Genomic DNA, 13,906 nt, shown 5'->3' on the forward strand with positions numbered 1-13,906 from the left:
GTTTATGCATTGTTTGTGTTTTTCCTTTTGCCCACCCTACACCATCTCAGTTCCAGCAGACGTCTGAGCATGCTCTGTTCTCCTGCTCCGTGGTGGACATCTTCACCCAGCTCAACCAGAGCTTTGAGATCATCAGGAAACTAGAATGTCCCGACCCCAACGTCCTCGCTCAGTACAGCCGCCGCTTCTCCAAGGTAAACCCACTTCACTGGGTTGAGAAACCTGAAAACTACTGTCACTGATTTGTCTTGCTGTAACTCTGTGAAACATGTTGTGGATTTAGGTCTAAAATGTCCAGAACTGATAATGAATTTTACTTCCAAAAGCAGAGTCTGACTGTGCCTACTTTGTTAGAAACACTATAACATATTAGGCAGATTACAAAACAGCTACAGCATTGTCTGGAGGCACATTCACTGTTTTTGTAAAGGGAATTTGATATTTCCTCATTAAAAAGAAATGTTGAATTGGACATAATACTCCCTCCTGGGGGACGGAAGGTCAGCACAGTTTTGTATTTTGGGTTTTGCTTTCCTGCATGCCAGAGAACACATTAAGAGACATTTGGGAATATTTTTAATACTGTAGTTGGGAGGGATAGTCTTTCAGACATGTTAAATGTAATATAATCCCATTATCAACACTGGGTTAGAGGTGTGTATGAGAAATACATTGTAGGTAATATTAAACTGTTAAATTGTTTCAAATTAAACTGTTCCACACAAACTCTTAATGTGTTTTTTCCTCTTCATCTTTACAGACTATTGCCAAAGTTCTTCTGCAGTACAGTGCCATTCTGACCAAGAATTTTCCTTCTTATATCGACAAAGAGAAGATTGTAAGTTTTCAACACTTTATAGCTGGTTATCATTTTGTGATTTTTCATATAAGACCATTTTATTAAAGTAACATCTTATCCTGTAATATATTATATTATATACTATATAATAACTCCAATAAAAATTAGGGGGAATGTATTGACTCTTGGCCGACCCTCCAGTGGGTCCTTCATTACATGAGCATTGTTCAATTTCAGTTTCAATTCTTTTAAAATGATGCTTTTGTTTTCAAAGTTGAATAATTGCACTAAACAAACGAAAGAAAAGAAAACCAGTCCACCCCAGGGGAAATATGTTTTTGTTCCACTACCTCCTCATTTGCTTGGAAGGACTAAATAGAAGAATAAACCCCAAGAAAACAACAAACAAACAACAAAAGTAGTTCCACAGCAAAACCAGTAATGCGCTGCAGGGAAACAAATATTAACAGCCTTACAAAAATATTAAAATACTCACTGATTAAATGTTAAAAACTACATGCCTAAACTTTTAAAATACCTGGTATAGTACAACAATCTACTTTCCTACTGACAACCAGCCTCCTTCAACCCAGCAGGCAGGTCTGAAATACATGAAAACAATAAATGTCTGACACATTCAGACCCCACAGCACAAAACACTACAAGTAGAAAACAGCAATAGGCTCTACAGTTTTCCTCCACTCAGTGTGGAATGTGGAATGAGATGTGCGCCTGCCCCACTCCACCAGCCTGAAACTTTGCCCTGCATCTGCAAAACCTCACTAACTCCAAGCCAGCTGCCACAAATGCATTTTGTGTTTAAAAGATATTTCACACAGCAGTCACTGCATTCTCCTTTAGATACTGAAGAGTCCCTGTTACATGCATGTAATCCCTCTGTCCTTTTGCAGCCGTGTGTCCTGATGAATAACGTGCAGCAGCTGAGAATCCAGCTGGAGAAAATGTTTGAGTCCATGGGTGCCAAACAGGTAAGTCTAAAGACAAAGGTGTGGATGAGATGGGCCTTTGCATCATACTGGACTGATGACAGTAACTAGTATGAAAAACACAAAAAATCAAATAAAACACATCTTACTCAAGCACAAAAAGTTGATATTTAGGGGTGATCGTATTCCTCTCATGTATCAGATTGCAACAGAGGAAGCACGGGTATGTACAGTAGAGTAGTGGCAGTTCAGACCATGTGAAGTAGATTGGCAGTGCTGGATTAGTATAGTGGATGTTTATGCTGTGAATGTTATTTTATGTTACAGTCAGGCTGTTAGAAAGGTCTATATGTCGTCCCTGTGTCTGATGTGATGCTGCGCCATACATCAACACTGACACAGATTAGACCCTGTGCTGCCTAATAGGCTAGAGAGACTTAATTAAATCACGTCCTCTGTTTTAGCGTCCTTAGTGTAGCTCGGCTAAGGACGATCAATAGTTTCTCTGTCAGCTGTGACCTTCCTCTGCTTGGAAGCCCTACCATGCTTTTAATGTAGTTGTAGTGTAGTGTACTTTACAGTCGGTCGTAGGTTTGTAGCTGAAGTTTCAACCAGTGTGTTTACTCTACAATTAAAGCGAAATGAAGAAGTGGTGGAAGAGGAAGATGAGGAGGGGGAGGCAGGAGAGGAGGAGGTAGGTTTCCATCATGGTCTGAGCAGGGCAGATATTTATCCATATGAATGTACAACTTCCATTCAGTTGTTTTATCAGTTTAATGGTGTGCAGTACACGACAGTATTGATTATTTCCCCTCTTCCTCTGGCTCGGACAGCAGGCTGTAACTGAGGATGAGGAAGCAAAGGCTGTGGTGGGTACTATGGATGGTAGCAGAGTAGATTCATTAGAAATAGTTTAAGCTGCAGCTAGTGCAGCTGAGGTTAATTTGAATGTCATTAGTTGTGCTGGTGACTGATCATAAACCTAAATATTGGACCAAATATCATCCAATAGTTGTTGAGATATTTCACTCAGACCCATAAATGTCAAGCTTGTGGTGGCACCAGAGGAAAAGTTAGGGGATCCCCAAACTCATCAGGATTTATCATTTCTGACTCGACTCTGAATATTTAGTTTTAGCTTTAGTTAAGGCTAGTCAAGGCTGTCTTACAAGTTAGCTCACCAGAGAGCTACATCAACATGTCACTGCGGCAGAGAGTGCAACAGTAGCTTTTATGATCCCAGAGAAAGTAACACATTTCTGTGGCGTAATATTTTTTACATTTATACAATTTTATATAAAAATGTTTTTTGAGAGAGTGATTCATGTTTTTTCCTCTCTTTTCTAGCACAACAATAGAAAGCTAGCTTGGCAGGCAAGTTCACTGTATATGCAGACATGTTTTGTGTGACATGACTGCATATACTCTCATGCTGTGAAAATTGAGGCACCAAAATTAGCTTGACGTAACAACAACATAAAAGTTATTGTTTTCTGTTGTCTTTTACTGCCCCTCTCAGTTTGAGGAGAGTGATGATGAGGAGGAGGAGGAGGAGGAGGAAGTAGTGGAAGAAGGGGAGAAAATTGAGGTTGAGGTTTGTGGCAGTCTGAATCGGTTTTAACCAGAACCTTTAACCTAATCGTTCTTGGAGTCCCAGACATTCCTGTGCGCCCTGTTCTTCCTGCTCCCAGCCACATCACAGTGATACTCTTAACAAAACAAGTCAGCCCCGTGGTCATTGTGGTGGAGTTTGTTGTGTGCGGTTTTCTTTGTCATCTGTTGTGATTTACGCCTCACGTTTTCACCTTTTTTCAGTGGCATTATCCCTGACTTTTCCTCAAAACTTGTCACTCATTTTTCCAAAAACAAAGGCTATTTCTGAACTTCTTCTTGTACCTTTTTGTTAATTTGTATTTTCTCTAACACTTTTTTTTGTCTGCCATAGACTGACAAGGAGAAGGTGGGTGTTACAAATAGAGCATATGTATTCCAGTGTGGAACAACTTGCAGTATTTTTGCTTTTTGGTTAAATTGTAATTTCAAGTAGCTCGCAGCAAAAGAACTCTGATCTTGGAGTTACTGTCGACTCTATTTTTGTCTAGTTGTTTGATCATGGAGTTCCTTCTGTGTCGTCAGGCAGGTTTTTTTTTTGACAGTTTTCTTTTTTCTTTTTTTTTTTTAAATCTTAAAACATTCCCACCATATAAAGATGGATGCACCAGCAGAGAAGGTAGGTTACATGCATACCCAAGATTATCTGCTGCCACAGCACTTTGTATAATGGCCATCAATCCTCTTTAGTTTCCCACTCAATATAAATGAACATCAAATTCCAAATGAGAAATGACAGTTAACTGAGGTTCTTCTCTGTGCTATCATAGACTGAAGTTGCATTTGAAGACAAGAAGGTGAGTGTAGGTGTTCAGACTCATGCATATTAATGGCTCCGTAGTCTCAGGCAAAACAAAACACATACAGCACATTACAAACAGAACACCATCCATCCCTAGCTGCCTTCTCTCCCCCTGAAGCCTTCCCTTTGTGCTGCGTAGCAGAAACGTCTCAGTCTCTCCTCACTAATGGTGCCTCGCCACCCTGACAGGCCATGAATCAAAGGCCCATTGGATCATTGACTTAATGAGCCGCACCATCCATACGGCTTAGCTCCCCTGCAGGCTGTGCTTATTTAGATGATGCCACAGTATACCTGGGTTAGGTATACCAGAGGTCATTCATGGATCTTCCACTTCCCTACTTGTTCCCTCCTCGCCCTGTGCTTGTGAGACTCACTTCTTGTACAGTAAAGTATCTCCTGCAGTTCTAAACTTTTTTGTCTTCAATGTGCTCTCTTTGAAAGTTGGAGACTACTGGTAAAAAGGTGGGTTTGCTTGGCTGTATGTTAAAATTTTCTACTCCTTTTTTTTTTACCACAATCATGGTTTGTGATGGACATTTTCTGCTGTAGAACATTAAAGTGCCTTGCAGACCAGAACCTGCCCGTGTCATCCCTTTGATATCCCTTGGTATGAAGGATAACATGATGTAACACAAACTGCTGGTTATTGAAGTTCTCTTTTAGAATCTGAAATGCAGCCATTTGTAGCTTCTAGCATTTGCATTGAAGTGCAGCTTTAAGAAGTTCAAAGGTAGTTTGAGGTGTTCTGGTTGAAAGCTGCAAATATGAAATGAAAGCCTGTTTTAACGTCCTCCATGTCCAGAGAAGAGCTGGCATTTACTCCTCTCTAATGATTTTCTCTGCATTTTTGCAGTTTTGTGAAAGCTTTTTGAGTTTACACATTTCAGACCTTTTCATAATGCAGTAAATGACTCTTGATCAAACTCTTAACTAATGGCCTCCTCGGCTTCTGTCTGCCTGTCTCTTTGCAGATGGACTCTGAGGCTAGTGACTTACTGAATGACCTGCAGGTGAAGTTGAACAACGTGCTGGATGAGCTCAGCAGCACATTTGGGAACAGGTAGCATAATCCTGACCCCTCCAGAGAAACACAACCAAACACACACACACACACACAGTGGTGAAAGATGTATCCTTTACATAAGAAAAAGTACCCACTGTACCCACTTTCATAACTTCAGGTCTCCCTATCAAATAAAGGCAAAATTCCCAAAACATAATCTAAAAAAAAAAAAGAAAAAGAAAATGCTACCTCAGTAAACGTGTATAAGTATAATTAAGAATATGTACTTAAAGTATTAAGAAGAAAAGTACTGACTGCAAAAAATGTCCCCTGTGCCTGTTATACTAGTATATATTTTATGATTATGTCTCATGTCTTAATGTGAAAGCAGGATTTTACTGTTGTAGTCGGATTAGATGGACAGTTTTGAGCTATTTTGTATTTTGCACTGTATCTTATGATTATTTTCATTATGGATAACTCAGCTGATTAAGAAATTAAATCAATTAAAATAGTGAGAAATGTATCACAATTACCCAGAGCAAAAAGTCACACCTTCACCAACCAACAGAAAAATAGAAAATTCAAAATTATTACAAGTACATTAAAACAATTAAAAAGAAAATAAGAAAATCTTCATATTCACAAATTCATGAAGCTGGAATAATTTACATAATAAATTACTTAGATGATTATCAGAATAATCTATTATTTTTCTGTCAGTCAACTAATTAATATTAATGTTAATGTTAGCAAAACATCATATTTTAAAAACTCTTCATAAGTTTTGTGCAAATCTTAATTTGGAAAATAAGGAGTGACTAAATCTGTCAGATAAATCTAGTGAAGTATGAAAAACAGTATTTCTCTCTGAGATGTTGTGGAGTGGAAGCAGAAAGTGACTTGAAAAGAAAAGTAAAGTACTTGAGTAAATGTATTAGTTACATTCCACCTCCGTGCATTTACAGTGAAATCAGTAAACACATATGCGTTCTTGCTGACTGATCATTGTCTTTCCCCAGTTTCCAGAGCCGTATCAACGATTGCATGCGACAGATGGCGTCTCTGCTGTACCAGATCAAAGGGCCGCTCAACGCCAACAACAAAAACCAGGTGGAGGCCGACTCTGACAACATGCTGCGGCCACTCATGGATTTCCTAGATGGAAAGTGAGTGGATTAACGAAGATTTGAGACAGTTTTGATGATATTATCATGTTTTCAGCCACTTTGACAGGTGTAATCCTCTCTCAAAAGCCCAAATGCAACCCTGCCTATTCATTCATTTTGGTGTCATAAATCTCTATCCTGGAAATCCTTCGGAAATATAGAAGTTTTTAACAATTTTTAACACTGCTCACAGAAATTAAGTTCAAGACGCTACATAACTTTCTATAATCCACGTGTTTCATCATCTTGTGTGTATTTGTGTGTGTTTTGCAGGCTGACGCTGTTTGCCACTGTATGTGAGAAAACTGTACTGAAGCGTGTGCTCAAGGAGCTGTGGAGGATCGTAATGAGCAGCCTGGAGAAGACGATTGTCCTGCCACAGGGCAACGATACTTTTGTAAGCTCAACAACATTCAACATCATCAGTCTAACGGCTGCGTGTTTGCCTTTGCATTTGTAGATACTGATAATTGGTTTGACTTTTAAGTGCAGAAACCAAAGAGAGTAAGTCAATTCTTTTTTTTTTCCAGGGTGCACAGATTCTCTCGGCTGCAAAAGAACTGGGTCAGCTCTCCAAACTCAAGGTACCATAATGCCTTCATGTGTTTCGTGTTAAATTCCCTGCTGGGGGCTCAGTTTTAGCAAACTCTGACCACAAAATGACTCACTGAGAGAGAAGTGGATTTATTTTTGTGGAATGAACTCATCTCTTTGCTCATCTTTTGGATGTGCAGGATCACATGGCAGGGGAGGCTAAGAGTCTGTCTCCCAGGCAGTGTGCTGTCATGGACGTGGCACTGGACACTATCAAGGTCAGTTTATACTGCAGGTTTTGGTTTCATTAGGATGTAGGGTAGACGGCTCAAATTAGCCTCATCAACTATTCATCCATTAATCAAATACTCTGAAAGGATATGTAAGCAGCTTGTGAACATAACTTATCTAATTGAACAGACCAGGCAAAAGTGTGTGGAGGATAAAGTGGATGAAATGAGGGGTGCCTTTTATAAATCAGGATTAGCAAGATACTAAAATGCTAAATTCATTTTTTTTTGCTCAGGACAGTGATCTTTTTCACAGTGAAAGGATAATGCTGGCTATTTTCCACTTGGACCGTATTTTAAAAGGATAGTTCAGATTATTCAAAGTGGGGTTGTATGAGGTATTTACCAACAGTCAGTGTAGGCATGGTCCCAGTTACGAGACACAGAGAGGGGCACCAGCATAGAAGCTAAGCATGTACTGCTGTGGATGGGGTCAGCACCAGAAGGTATTTTAGCCACCTAAAAAGGTCACCCTAAAAAAATCAATATCAGTTTGAGTGTACACTATATTTAGACTATTTTCAATGCTTTGCTTTACCGTCAGGCAGCCTTTTCTGACAAGAAACCGCTTTTATATAAGCCAAATATCATTCTTTCCAAACCAAACGAACTCCATGAGCAATATCAGTAATTCTATTTCACAGAACGCAGGATTTGTTGGTCTACCACTGCCTCTGTCACTTGGTGTGTTTGTGTTATTGTGTGACTTTGGTGGTTGAAGGGGGTAGTTTGGACTCAACAAAGTCACAATAACACAAACAGTAACAATCTAACAGACCGAAGCAGAGGTAGACCAGCAACTCCCATGTTCTGCAAGGTAAAATGACTGACCTAGAGTTAAGTTGGTTTGGAGAGAGTAATACTTGGCTTTTGTAACAGCGGTTTCCTGTCGAAAAAGGTGATGGCAAAGTGGTACTTCATTGTAAATCTCTATGTAGTGTCCTTTAAAACTTTTCAAAACTACCAAAACCTCCAGAGCAAATACACCAAATCTTCTTTATGTGGTTTAAAATACTTTGGCCGAAGTATAGCAAACATCCTGTTGTTCTGACTCACCACCTGTTTCCTTTACAGCAATATTTCCATGCAGGAGGCAACGGGCTGAAGAAGGCGTTCCTGGAGAAGAGTCCTGAGCTGTCCTCGCTACGCCACGCTCTGTCCCTCTACACTCAGACAACAGACACACTCATCAAGACCTTTGTGACCACCCAACACGCACAAGGTAGTTCAGACCAATGTCTAATAAGACATTTAGAAGGGCATGAGAAGGAAGCATTTCCCATGGTAGACCAGCAGAGAGCAGTATGTGTGTACTTTGTGTGTTTCAAGAGTTTCTGATGCTGACATGTTACTGCTGTCTTCTCTTTATCTCCTGTGCTGCCTCTGTGCCAGTGCACAATGGAAAGGGTATTAGGTTAACTCCCAATGAAAAAATACAGCCCAGCAGGGGTAGGTTTCATTGATCTGACAGCTCTCCTCTCCTTCCCCGTCCGCTCTCCCTTTGTACATTTTTGTTTTGTCACTCTGCCACTTCGGTGGACAGGTCTGACCTTATCCCAACCTTTCCACCTGTATCCCCTTCTCAGACTGACTGCACAACGAATGAAAGTTTCTTTTTTTCGCCTTTATCAGGCCAAATGTAAGCTGATTTATGTATCTGGGTGTGCGTTCAACCAGGTTCAGGTGTTGACAAGCCAATAGGTGAGGTGTCTCTCCAGGTCGAGCTGCACACTAATCCTGGGAATAAGGAGCGGAAAGTGAACGTCAGAGGTCTGTTTGAGTTTCACAACACGAAGCTAAGTATGTGGCATTTTTAGCCTCATCGGTGTTCTCATCTGATGGATGTCCTCTGTGTGTGTCTGTTTTTTTTCATGTTTAGTCATCGGCGCCACCGACTTGAAATGGCAGACGTCCGGCATGTTCCGACCCTTCGTGGAGATCACTATGATCGGGCCTCACCTCAGCGATAAGAAACGCAAATTCCAGACCAAATCCAAGAATAACAGCTGGTCTCCCAAGTTTAACGAGAACTTTAATTTGTAAGTACTGCAACAGCCCCTCCTGCTGGATATTTTTAATAGATAAAAAAATAAGCAGCCATTTAAATCAAAAAGTTTATTTCTTAGCTTTACGGATGTGTTGTCCTTGATTACTTTGAATAGTTGACAATTTCTTTGATTTTCTTTTTTTCTATTATTATTTTTCTTGCTAACCAACAGCATCAGTAGCTATGTAATTATTTCTGGCTTCAGGTCATATTTATTGACAATATATAACAAACCTGACTAATGTGTGATGTGAAAAGTCAATTTTCAAGTAAAAATCACCCCCCCTCTCCAAATTGAATATATCCCAGAGAGCTTTATGAATTTTACTCTTTTTTTTTTTAAATATCTTACACTGTGAAAAAAGGTCAGAAAACTCAATTTCAAGGTAACTGTCTGAGTTTTCAGTCAAACTCAAATTAGTTTGGCAATGAAACAGTTTTGCTGACCTATGATCTCAAAAGATTGAATTTATTTACTTTTCATCTTTATATCTTTATAATATTGAATCTTTAAGTTTTAGAAACCTAAACATTCTGCATTTCAAAAAAAGTGAAACAGTGAGCTGTGAACCTGATTTGTCATTATTTTGGTGCTGGAAAATTAAATGCTTGCAATTGAAATGTTAAATTATTAACCATTCACTCATGCAGCTTTAAGACCTCAAACCTCTGTGTTCTTCTCTCCCCTTAGTGTTCTGGGTAAAGAGGACGGCTTCGAGTGTTACGAGCTGCAGGTCTGCGTCAAAGACTACTGTTTCGGCCGTGCCGACAGAGTGGTCGGCCTGGCCGTGATACAATTAAGAGAAATCACAGGGAGGGGCAACTGCGCCTGCTGGCTGCCGCTGGGCCAACGCATCCATATGGATGACACGGGGCTCACCGCCATGCGGATCCTCTCCCAGCGCTCCAACGACGACGTGGCCAAGGAGTTTGTGAGGCTGAAATCAGAGACTCGTTCAGCCGAGGAGGGCAGATGAGGAGAATTATTTTCCTCTCTCTTAGACCTTTGATGTGTCTTAGCTGCTGTTGACTGTTTGGTGGCGCCTTGCCAAGCTCACCGACTCACTGTCATGTTCACACTCTGGGTATTTTGGACAAACACTAGTTGTCCGTGTTCCTCAAACACTCAACATTATTTACCGAGCTACTGTACAGCACACAACCAAGTAGACACCGGCTCAGTCAACCTTCACACTCACCAGCTGTCTGACCACTTACTCTCATTTAACCTTTTTTTTTTTTTTTAACCTCTCTCGTCATCAGTGCACACGCCATAGCCTCAAGGAAACAGAGGATGCCAGGCCCTGCCGGAGGGCCCACACAAGTTCCCACTCGTCCCCAGTGTAGTTGTGCAATAACCCCACCTAAACCCCTCGAACCGTGGCCGTGTGTTTGATGCCTTACACTCTGCAAGCTGTGAATGTGTGAAGTAAAAAAAACATGTGTTTTGAATGCCACTGTGATGGTTTGAGTAAATGTGAAAATATTGTGTACTTTATCTCATAAAGGGGTCTTTTGTTTGATGAATGAATGACTGGTTGCTAGGAGAAAGTCTTCGTTTTTATGGACTGTTAATTAATGAAGACAGAGGGAGTAAAGCTGATTAAATAAGGTTTATCTTGTACAGTTAATGTGTCAAGAGAGGGTACTTAAAGTAATAATTTGACCCCTTATTTTAAAGGATTGTCCAGTTAAATGTGTGCCTTTGCCATACTAAGTTTCTATTCTTATTTCCCATGAAAAACAGCAACGATATAACCAGTAAATAATAAAATCAAAAAACGTATGCTTTAAATAAAATCTAAAGAAAAATTAGGCCAACCATGTGAACATTCACTCTGGCCTGAAATCAGCTCCATTAGCTCTTGGCCCATGTTGGCCTGTGTGTAACCATGAAGGTGCAGCCTTCTTATTTATTTTCTTTTTATACGTATTTATTTTTGTCTGTGCTTTTCAGAGCCCATGATTTAAAATGTTGTTTACAACTGGGAACCGATATATTTGCCAGGACAGTGTGTTTGACAATTTGCACAGAAGAGTTTCTTTACAAGACAAGATACACATCCTCAGAATATGGAGACAACCTGGTGTTTGTTATAGAATTGACTCTTCCTGAGATCCATCCTTTTCACTCTGTGCTCCAGTTGCAGTTGAGCTCGGTGCCTCATTCAGCTCTCTCCTTTCCTGTTTCCTGTACTTGGATATGCTATGTGCCAGGCTCATCTATGTTGAAAATGAATTTGACAAAAAAAAAAAAAAAAGTGTTGCTGAGGAACCTGTAAAACCAACATATATTGACATCTGAATTTAGCTAAATGCTAGCCAAATAACTAGCTAATCAACATCAGTCATTCGTTGGCTGGTTAGCAAGTGTTTTGCTAACAAAGCAAACAAATTAGTTAGCATGTTGCTGCCATTAGCTAGTAACACTTGAGGTAACTTGGGGTCTCTAATGGGTTATTCTTTTCCTGTTAAAGCACCATATAGTGTCACATCTTAAGCCATCTAATGTTAGCACAACACTAGCTAACTATCTAGCTAACGTAAGCTTACTAGCTAGCTACTGATCGATGTAGATTAGCTACCTAGTTAAATAGAATTTTGCTAACATCTTCAAAATGTGCTTTTCTTTTCAACGTACATGAGCCTAGCACACTAAGCCTATGAAACGGCAAAGGAGAAAGTTGTACAGGTACCAAGCTTGCTCAACTGTCATTGGAGCACAGCATGAAAGGAGGCGGGACTTAGGAGGGGCTTATCATTTTTGGAACACAGATCAAAAAGGGGCAGGAATTAAGAAGTGTCAATTACTAACAAAGTTGGCGATTTGTATCCTCGACTCACAATAGTGATGACTTGTCTTTCAAAATTTACGGTGAAGAAATAATTACATGTTGAACTGAATATGGTAACAACTTTTTCTTCCCAGCAAAAGAAAATCCGAACATTTGAGCTCTTCAGCCGCTGCGTTGAACAGGAGTGTAGAATCACTTATGGTTTACATTTATCTTCCTGCTCTGTTTTCTTCTGCTCTTCCTATGAGAGGCCTTACTTTGGTGAAAAAACAAAACACAAATATGTGTAACTTTTTAAATGTTTTTTTTTTTTTATCCTCGTGTTTCCTTTGGCTCTCAGAAATGAGGACTGGCCACTTTTTAGCCCATTATGATGTCAAATAAGTTTTCCAAGTGATGTTCCTTATCATTTTGTACTTTTTATCTTTGATGATATTGCAAACTTAACTATATAGGTTATATTTTGTGTTCTTTTCCTCCTGGTATTTTGTAAATGTTAATCTTCTTTAATAGTTCACTGTATTGTAAGAGATGTTTCAGATTTATGAGCGGGTCATATACAGTGAGATGTGTGCCAGTGAATTTGTTCCTAACTGAATGAAGAATATTAAAATGTTACTCTTAATGAAGGATGGATTATGCTGAACCTCAGTGTGTGCACATTTTTAAGCTGATCACAAATTCACATTCCTCTTTGTTACAGCCCATTACTATCCCCTGTGAATAATAATTTGTTATTGGTTTATGAGGGCAGATGTTTCATAGCCATTCTGTAATATACACGTTCCTTGTGCCAAGTTGCAAGTGTTTTTTTTATTTCTATATTTTCTAAATTTGTTAACCCTTGCACTATCACTATCACTGCAATAGTTAACAAGTATATCACAGTTTGTGGTGTTTTCTTTGTATTGTCATGACTGAAATGTTGTCACCATGTAAACACTCTGATTAATGAATTTTGTATAAAGTATTTGAGAAGTATCTATTAATGTGTCTACTTGTTTTTTTATACAGTACAATAGAACAACAACTTTTCTGTCTTAGCAATTTGCTAAAAATGTGATGTTATATCCCACTTTAGCATCTTGCAACTAATGAGACTATATCAGATAATTCAAAGCAAGACTTCATTAATGCTTCTGTTATGATTACTGAGACCTGAAGATTATACACGGTTGAGTTATTGTGTTATTTTGTCACCTTCACGAACTTGGACTAAAGTGAATATTATGCAGTTTTTAAGAATGATCAGCTCTTACATAGTGTCTGTACGTAGTGGATCAAATTTCAGTGTAGGAGGCATTCTTGAGGAGGTGGCGTGGGAAACGACTCGCCTCAACCATAGGTTGTATATTAAATAGAATTTCAACCTATTTAATATTCAGTGTACGGCTCCAACTCACTATTTATATCGCAGTTCTCATGTTTGCCCTCACAATTGCTACATATTGCGCCTTTAATATGAATACCAATACATTTTTTTTTTATTTTTAATTTTGATTTGTCATTCTTGTGGGCCTAAAGTGACTGTTACATTCTTCATTTGTTATGGCAGCCTCCCTCTGTGGCTTGGCTCCTTTTCCTGTCAGTTTTGCCGGTGGCCAGTCTTGAGCCTTCCTTGCACACAGTGCTAAATCCCAAAAAACAGCAAAGTCTCATAGGAAAATGGAGTATTTAATAGTACTCAGACTTATTCTTGTCCTGGTCAGAAATGGCTCTTTTGTCGGTACAGGTTGCTGACTCCTGCTTTACTGTTTCCTGTCGAGGTCAAAGCTGCATCTCCCCAATCATCAGGTCTGTCTCACCACTTACTTTGCATGTCTATTTGCTTGCAGGCACACACATACACACAAAAAACTAATTTGGCAAGCGGTTCACGTTGAAGTCCCCTGGACAACACAGGGTT

At 39.5% G+C, this 13,906-nt stretch overlaps 1 protein-coding gene across 3 annotated transcripts in view; it reads left to right on the forward strand.

Moving 5' to 3' along the window:
• Positions 1–10,191, forward strand: part of unc13bb (unc-13 homolog Bb (C. elegans)) — a 74,980-nt gene extending 64,789 nt beyond the window's left edge. For 2 of the 3 annotated variants that reach the window (XM_084746597.1, XM_084746598.1), the window contains 13 exons: positions 51–194; positions 761–838; positions 1,711–1,788; positions 5,134–5,222; positions 6,188–6,334; positions 6,608–6,731; positions 6,865–6,918; positions 7,069–7,146; positions 8,233–8,380; positions 8,551–8,607; positions 8,836–8,928; positions 9,038–9,197; positions 9,897–10,191. In XM_084746597.1, the coding sequence (XP_084602723.1) occupies positions 51–194; positions 761–838; positions 1,711–1,788; positions 5,134–5,222; positions 6,188–6,334; positions 6,608–6,731; positions 6,865–6,918; positions 7,069–7,146; positions 8,233–8,380; positions 8,551–8,607; positions 8,836–8,928; positions 9,038–9,197; positions 9,897–10,182 (1,536 nt within the window). In that variant the 3' untranslated portion in view covers positions 10,183–10,191. The remainder of the gene's footprint in view (positions 1–50; positions 195–760; positions 839–1,710; positions 1,789–5,133; positions 5,223–6,187; positions 6,335–6,607; positions 6,732–6,864; positions 6,919–7,068; positions 7,147–8,232; positions 8,381–8,550; positions 8,608–8,835; positions 8,929–9,037; positions 9,198–9,896) is intronic. The other variant, XM_084746599.1, reaches the window with a different exon arrangement.
• The last annotated feature ends 3,715 nt before the right edge of the window (positions 10,192–13,906 follow it).

The sequence above is a fragment of the Lutjanus erythropterus genome, chromosome 20, assembly GCF_056507025.1.
Source record: "Lutjanus erythropterus isolate fLutEry1 chromosome 20, fLutEry1.hap2, whole genome shotgun sequence".
In the NCBI taxonomy this organism is placed as follows: domain Eukaryota; kingdom Metazoa; phylum Chordata; class Actinopteri; order Lutjaniformes; family Lutjanidae; genus Lutjanus; species Lutjanus erythropterus.